The following is an 8,725-nucleotide window of genomic DNA, read 5'->3' on the forward strand; positions in this document are numbered from 1 at the left end:
ATAGGTGGGAGAATAGGCTGGAAGTGTTATAAAAGTAAAGTGACACCTCTCTGAGTACCACTTCTTGTGTAGTTCTGACTTCTGGAAGCAAGTTCATCTTATACATATTTGAAAATAAAAGTAAATCAACAAGGAGTAGGGGATGGGAGATAAAAACTTAAAACAGAGGGCAAACTGGAACAAATGAACCCAAATGAATTTTAAATGAAAAGGGAAAAAGCAGGCACAGTACTTGACTTTACTGCCCCTTACGGTAAGTAACCGAAAACACATCCTGAACTCTTATTCACAGGATTTTTTTAAGTGGCATAAGCAAAACAACTGTGAAACCATTTCAGATATAGAAATGAGAAAAAGAGTCAATGTGTTGATGTAGATAGGAACCAGGGTTCTCACTGTGGTAGAAGGTGCATATAAACAACAGAATAGGGTAGTCAAAAAGAAATCTGTAAGGACTGACTGCAATTTGTAGTATATGTGCAAATACAGTGTCTAAAATATGTATATGCCTGTGTATGTGCATACACACAGTATATAAGAATATATACCTGTATATTTGCACATGCACTTACATGCATATTGTGTATATATGCACATATATTTTCTAGTTTGTCCACTGAAAGGATCCATAATCCAGATTTCATCTCCCTGCTAAAAGAAACAAAAATTCCTTGGAGAAATGACTGATACCAGAGCTTCAACAAATAGAAGAGAAAGGAAGGAAGTACTCCAAAGAAAAAAGGATATGAACATGTCACAAAGACAGATTCAATGTGAAAGAGCTCTGACTGGGCAAATCACAATTTGAGGAATAAAAGTAATTGATTTTAAAAAAATAAGTAATTTTTTTAAAAAGTAATTTTTTAAAAAAAGTATTTTATTAAAAAAAGTAATTTTATTAAAAAAATAAATGAAAATTAAGAAATATAATGAATTACAGACCATCGGGGTTAAAAAGAACCCACTAGTTCATATTCATAACAAATAGAAAAACAAATACATGGAAGAGAGGAAAGGGCTTTTGCTTACAGCAGAATAATGAACATTGACTTGTAACTGTGGAGGGAGCGCTGGAGTTGGAAAATCACACCTTTGAAACCATCAAAGTAAAGACTGGTTCAGGAAAGAATTATCAATGGCTACTAAACCTGACGACCTGAATGGTGAGAGGAAATTTGGATACAAAATAGAATACTACATGGTCTTAATGTGTCTCTCCACAGATTGCTTAATAGCAAGAAAAAAATAAAATAAAATAAAACCACCAGTAATTCTGTTTATGATTATGAATGGAAAAAATCAAACACAACCTAGACCAGATGATCAAAATTACCAACACCAATGAAGGGCAGAATGCCATCATGCACACAGCCCTGAGAAGGCCACGAAAATCACTGATATAGTGGTCCAGCTGGGAATGTATAACCTAAACCTAATCTTGAGGAGACATCAAACAACCCAAAATGAGAAAAAATTTAGATAAAAAATAAAGGGAAGAGAAATAGCATCTTGAAAAGTGCAAATTTCACAAAAGAAAAAAAACTTTGGCTGTGTTCCAAATCAAAGACATCAAAGAAATATTAACAACAAAATATAATACCTGATCCTAGCCAGGAAGGGGGAAAGGATGCTGTCAAAAATATTAATATTACTGGGCCAACTGGCAAGACTGGAATATGAACATCAAAGTACTATATTAATACATCTATTAACATTGAAAACAGTACTGTGGTTATGTAGGAGAATATATCCTTATTCTTGAGAAATAATTACTTGAAGGGTAAAGGGATGTGATGGATACAACTTTCAAATGATGCAGGAAAGAAATTATTATGTTAAATATAAACAAATAGAACAAATGATAAAGCAAATGAGGCCAAATGTTAACAACAGCTTAAACTAAGTTAAGGATACATGGATGTTCTTTGTTCTACTTTCATTCTTGTAGCTTTTCTGAAAGTTTGATATTATTTCCAATAAAAAGTTTAAAATTTGGGGTGAGTTACTTAGGATAATGAGAGTGGGTAACAAAAGAATAATATAGAGTATGCTGAGGGTAGGTGATATGGAGAAACTGGCAGAGAAGAAAGACTCGCCAGTGAATTAACTCAACAATAAACAGAGAAAGTCATTCCATCAATTAGAAATTGATTCACCTTCATACTACTTCTTCCTAAGCATATGTGGTCATATTCCTTAAGTTAGTACATGGTGTAATCACTGGTTGGCAGATCCTAATGCAGAGAGAGGCAGCTCGAAGTTAAGGGCATGAGCTCTGGAGTTGGACTGCTTGAGTTTGAATCCTATGAAACCAATATACTGTATAACCTTGGCCAGTTCACTTCACCTTTCTCTCTGCCATAATTTCCTCAAGCAAATTTTTAAAGTATTTCCATGTTAGTTGTTGTAAGAATTAAACTAGATAGTAGCATCAGAGTGCAAACTATAGTACCTGATACATTTGCTATTCAATAAATGTTAGCTCTGCATCATCACTGCCCAAGGGGAAAGATGGCTACAGGGATAGGCTCCAACCACAAACTGAGCCATAATGAGTTTGGCCAAACAAATATAAATACAAGTATTTGCTGGGTATGGGCAAGATCAAGCAAAATTGAGTGGAAGTAGGAAAAAGTCTACACAGAGTCAGAGGAAGTAAACTTGGAGTTTTAGGACTTCCATAAAAAATTATCCCAATCGTGCACAAAAAACCAAGGTCACTGCCAGAGCGACCAGGCTATCTAGCCCATTGATACTTTGACACTTCTCTTATTTTCACACTTACTTACAAACCTCCACAAACCAACTCAAAGATGGGATATATTAACTATTTTTCTCCATCCACATATACAGTTACGAATTTAAACATGGATGAATATATTTTTTTGATCTTGTCATTCAAGTTTTCTTTCACCAAGAGTTTTCCTATTTAAATAAACTATACAGCTTTACAACATTTCTACAATGTATGGTATTGAAAGTTTTTCTGCTACAAAAAAATTAGACGGATGCTCCCCCCCTAGTAGTTTATCTGGAATAAAACCCATACAATTCTATCAGCATCATCTTTGAAGTGGCAAAGTGTTAAATACTAGCTATTATACAAGTACGTGGTTGTCTCTTGGCCATTATCCAAACACAATTAAACGATGATCCATTTACTCTTTTAGCAAAAATATTACCATGACCTTCATTAATATAAATAAGCAACATCTCTACACTAGCTTAAAAGTTAAATAAAAATACCTGTTCCAACAAATGGATCAAAGACAATATCATTTTCTTTCACTTTTCCATGGTTAGCCATAATGAATGACAAACCAGCATCCATACTTGTATTTCCAATAAAGTGTCTCTTTTTGACACTGTATGACTCAATAAGCTCTCTCTGTCCATCTGCAATCTAAATCAGAGACATTTCTCATGTTAGTACAGCCATACAGAACGGACTTAAGATATCACTCACAATAAGACCATTGTATTTTGCTGATAAGAACTTCTTTCCACTTATTACTGCTCCAGTTTCTTTAAAATAATGTAATTGAGGTAGTTATGAACAAAACCTTTTATTGCTTAATGTCATTCCATTTATTTTGTCTTTTCAAAACAAGTATGAACTGCATTTGAATGCAATTATTCCAGAGGTAGGTGTTAAAGTATGCCCATTTCTTTGTTCTCCTACATAACAATAATCTCTACCATAAGTCACAGCTTCCACTCACAGCTTCCAATCACCCACTTAAAGCCTCAGAGAAGTTGGCAGAACTGCTTTCCAGTAATTCCATTTCTTTTGGAATGGAAGGCCCAGATTGGAAATCTCCACAAATGAGATTCCTCAACTACCACAGCACTCTGTGTTTTCTCTGCTTTATTAAAACAAACAAACAAAAACAAACAAACAAAAAAGCCCAGATGTTCTGGGAAGTCTTGCTTTAACATTTCCAGGTATACCACCTCCTCCCTATATCTAACAAGCCTCTTGCACTTCATTTAAGAATCTCTGGGAAATCGCAAAACAAAACATAATCACATACTCCTCACCAATTTTAATCCATTCAGTAGTTCTTTAGCTGCTTTAAATTTCTACATATGAGTCAACAAAAGGCCTAATACGTAGCTTTCAAAAAAACAAACTGACATAGGTAGAAAGAACACTTGCTCACCCATCTACCAAAATAAATATTATGTGGATTCTCAGGGATGCGGTTTGGGTCCAAACCATAATCCTCCAAAACAGAGAATACATGTTGCGGTTTCTTTAAATTCACTTTTCCTTCAAATGGCAGAAATTCAAGTGCCTAAAAAACAAAAGAAATGCTAATGTCTTATAATAATTTACTATGAAAAATGGTACTTATCTAATAACATTACCTTGTAAGCCTGGAGTCAACATTAAATAAAACATGAAAAGCACTTAGCACACAATGTGGTACAAAATAAACACTTCACAGACATTAGGTATTCCTATATATCAACAATGGCTAGACTGCATTCATCATGTAGGGTTTTTGTTTTGCTAAATTTACTTACATCTATCCGCTTGATTTTCTCTTCTTGTGTCAATGTCTTATTAAAAGTGTGAATCTTTATTTTGTATGTAGAGTCCGAATGTAGAAATGGAACCTAAAATAAAAGGAAATCAGTTTTTTGAGCATTTTAATTCTACAGAATCTGCATGCATGCCTATGTAAAACCACATTTTACTACGCACCATCTTCTCCACAGGGTAATTTTTAAGAGAACTGTACAGCTCCTCAGGAGATTGTCCATGACCCCATAGTTCAAATATAGACCTAGGAAATAAATGATTGGTACTAACCTCAGTAAAGAACTTAGTTCACACAGTAATACGTACAGTCATTTTACTAGTTCTTTATGCACACTCCACTGATTATTGCCTATGTTTTGCAAAGTATAAATGAAAATTATGTATCCTGGAAACAAATATAACTTAAGCCCAAACCACACACAGAAGTTAAACTTGACATGGAAAGAAGGATTTTCAATAATTCAGGATATTTTCTAAGTTTTCACATTTTTAGTCTAGAACAAATGATACAGTAAAATCAGTTATTTTAGATAAATGTGTAAAAAGCTGCAGAAGAGTCAATTATTCCCAATGTCTTCTCCATAATACAAAAAAACTAATGACCAAATAAAAATGTTATTAACATTTAGCTGGCCAGGCATAGTGGTTAATGCCTGTAATCTCAGCACTTTGGGAGGCCAAGGTGGGTGGATCACTGGAGCCCAGGAGTTCAAGACCAGCCTGGGCAACATAGCAAAACCTTGTCTCTACAAAAAAAGGAAAAAATTGGCCAGGCATGGTGGCACACACCTGTAGCCCCAGCTACTTGGGAGGCTGAGGTAGGAGGATCACCTGAGCCCTGGAATTCAAGACTAATATGAGCCAAGATCATGTCACCACACTCCAGCTTGGACAACAGAGTAAGACTCTGTCATGCATGCGCATGCGCACACAGGGACACACACACACACACACACACACACACACACACACACACACAATTTTAGTAACTAAGTTACCCAAAATGTTGAGATCTAATAAGCTATATTCCTAGGTACTTGTTATATTTTTCACCTTTTTGTTGCATGCTCAAAATATTTCATGTTAATAATAAATTAACTTTCAATCCCCTCCTACCACAGAAAAATCTAAGTTGGTTTGAATCTATGCTTTTATAAAAGTCTATCTTCATTCTGATACAGTTAAATTGTAAATTTTTTGCTTTGCAAACGACTTCTTCCTTTTCTATTGAATTTACAGAGAAAAGGCTTCTACAATATTAATCTCACTTAGCTATCACTTAAGGTATACCTCAGCTACACAAAATATATAGATAATAAAAAGCAATTAAAAATTATTTTATACAATTGTTAATTGTATAACTCTTATAACAATTGTATAATTGTTAATTGTTATTAATCAAATATATTAATTAGAAGATAAGAGTTTTGAAAGAAGCATACAAGTTCTTAGTACTCCAGTGGCTATTTTAAACCCAACAAGCAATTATTCAAAAAGAGTTTTTTAAAAGTTATGTTTCTGTTTTCTAGTCATTTTTATTTCATAATAAGGCCTGTTAACAAGTTTCACTGTAAAAGATTAAAGGCTGCAGGTAGTTCTCAATAGGATGAAGTTAACTAAATATAGGGTTGTATCCAATTCCATAATACAACAATTACATATGATGATATAAAACATTGCTAACCATGTTAATAAAGCTAGATATATGTAAATTCTTATTTGCACTATATTAGCAAATATAATTTCCAAGGAAAAGAAAGTTTTCAGCAATCTGCCAAAATGTTCAGGAAGAAAAAGTAGCTTAAAGATAACACAATCTGTTTGATCTTTAAGATGCTAGTTAAAAATACAGTTTAATTTTCAAATCTGATAGCAGAAAATTTTCCAATAGTACAAAGAAAAAAGAAATGAAAGAAAAGTGGATGCCAATGATAAAATCTAGAAACACTGAGGATAAACAATGAACAGCATCATTACATTAATTCATATCAAGATTTGATACTCATAATTCTTTTCTCTACCAACTGAAACAGTAAAACATATCTCATGGCATTCCTCACTTTTTGTTACCTTACACTTCACTAATCTGCTCATCCAATTAAAAACCATCTATGAAAAAAGCATTTTTGGATTTTCAGCACTTTGGTTATAATTATATGTGGCATCTATCCTGCATAAGAACATAGTGTTTATATCTCATACTATATTCCCACATAATATGGAAGTTTAAAAAAATTATTCGAAAACAAATGTCTACATTTCCCCAGAGATTCTTGGTTTCAGCAGGTAAATTTCCTCTGGTCCCCCACCGCCACCCAGTGGCAGTTGTTTGTAACTGCAAGCTAAACTGAGCCTCCACACTACTGTATGCCAATATAGCAAAAAATAGGACTGAGTAGTTCCGAGAAGTAACAGTATATTCATGCAGGAGAACATAAGTTTCTCTTACTTGGCACACACTGTACGTTTCATCAAATTTCTTGCAATATCTTCAGAGGGAATGCTAAGAATCCAAAATGGTGACTGAAAGAAATAACAATATGCAACTTAATTCTAAGTGGCTACATGGCATCATATGCTTTTATTCAAGAAGTCAATAAGGAGAAATGCCTATTTGCTACTTTCATGTAAGAATATCTGATCTGACTGTAACCAAAATAAAAATCGTTCCAATAGTAAAAGAGTAAATTAGAATAATACAGTAAAAACATTTTTATAATGACCCTATAAATGAATATATCGTCAAATTAAACATTAATTTTGTATCTGCCCTTTTATGTAGCTTTACTAAAGGAATTAATGCATATTATATCCCAAAGTATAATCTTGAAATTCATCATGGTTGATCATCCCTTATAATACAGCTATTTTAGTTTTAATTTCTAAGTAATGTATTTTTTAGTTGCTAAATGAGACCTTTTTCTAGATAATTGTGGCCATCCAAGGGTGAAGGAGGGGCCCTTTGAAACAACTGTGATGGAAAATCATGAGGTACATTATTAAATTCTCATTAACTTTTACTATTTTACATTTTGTCTCAGGGAAAAAAGCTCCAAGTGCATAAGGGGTGTTTTCCCAATCCTCTGTCCCAACACCCAAGATTATAAGCTCTGGTAAGCTGCACCCAGATAACCTCTTGCCAGAATACAGCAAAATCCAAAAGGATCCTGACCTCATTTCATCACCCTTAGCCAATTGTATCCGCATTCTCCTTCCTTTCCTCCTGCCCTCAATAACTGAAAGTCATTCAGGAGTAAAAGTCCAACACTACAGGACTTTCAACTGAAGCACTTTCATCTTTTGCAAGAAATCTTTCCTGTCACACCTAGCTTTTTTCTTTTTTCTTCAGCTTTTAAGTTCAGGGATACCTGTGCAGGATGTGCAGGTTTGTTACATAGGTAAATGTGTGCCATGGTGGTTTGCTGCCCAGATCATCCCATCGCCTCGGTATTAAGCCCAGCATCCATTAGTTATTCTTCCTGATGCTCTCCCTCCCCAGACTCTACCACCCCCAGTAGGGCTCCAGTGTGTGTTGTTTCCCTGGACATGTCCATATGTTCTTATCATTCAGCTCCCACTTGTAAGTGAGAACACGTGACGTTTGGTTTTCTGTTCCTGCATTAGTTTGCTGAGGATAATGGCTTCCAGCTCCATCTATGTCCCTGCAAAGGACATGATTTTGTTCCTTTTTATGGCTGCACAGTTGCATGATCTCATTCCTTTCTATGGCTCCCATGGTGTATATGTACATTGTCATTATCCAGTCTATCGCTGATGGCATTTAGGTTGATTCCATGCTTTGCTATTGTGAATTGTGCTGCAATGAACATGCACACGCATGTATCTTTATAACAGAATGACTTATAGTACTTTGGGTATATACCCCATCTTTTTTCTTCCAATATTTACCCCACCCAACAGAAAAATTCAAACTAATCCAAACAGGAAAAAAATGTTCATCTTAGTATTACTTTTATTTAGAAAATTTTTAAAGCAACCTGAAGAAAATGAAATGGTTAGATTAATTACGTAACTATGTTAGAGATAAAGGCCAAGTAACAACTTAAGCCTATATTGACATTATCAGGTGAGAAACACAGGCTGCAGAACTAGAATTACAATAGGGGAAAAAAAAGCACACAAACAAAAGAAGACTGGAAGGCAGCATCCCCAAAT

The 8,725-nt window shown here is 34.4% G+C and overlaps 1 protein-coding gene across 1 annotated transcript in view; it reads right to left on the reverse strand.

Annotated features, from left to right (window-relative positions):
• TRMT11 (tRNA methyltransferase 11 homolog (S. cerevisiae)) overlaps positions 1-8,725 on the reverse strand; it is a 74,137-nt gene that overhangs the window by 50,966 nt on the left and 14,446 nt on the right. The window contains exons 3-7 of the mRNA XM_011984997.1: positions 6,999-7,072; positions 4,712-4,793; positions 4,531-4,623; positions 4,164-4,298; positions 3,247-3,403 (exon numbers count right to left, since the gene is read on the reverse strand). Coding sequence (XP_011840387.1) covers positions 3,247-3,403; positions 4,164-4,298; positions 4,531-4,623; positions 4,712-4,793; positions 6,999-7,072 — 541 coding nt within the window. The remainder of the gene's footprint in view (positions 1-3,246; positions 3,404-4,163; positions 4,299-4,530; positions 4,624-4,711; positions 4,794-6,998; positions 7,073-8,725) is intronic.

This window comes from Mandrillus leucophaeus, unplaced genomic scaffold (assembly GCF_000951045.1).
Source record: "Mandrillus leucophaeus isolate KB7577 unplaced genomic scaffold, Mleu.le_1.0 Scaffold1067, whole genome shotgun sequence".
NCBI classification, from domain to species: Eukaryota; Metazoa; Chordata; class Mammalia; order Primates; family Cercopithecidae; genus Mandrillus; species Mandrillus leucophaeus.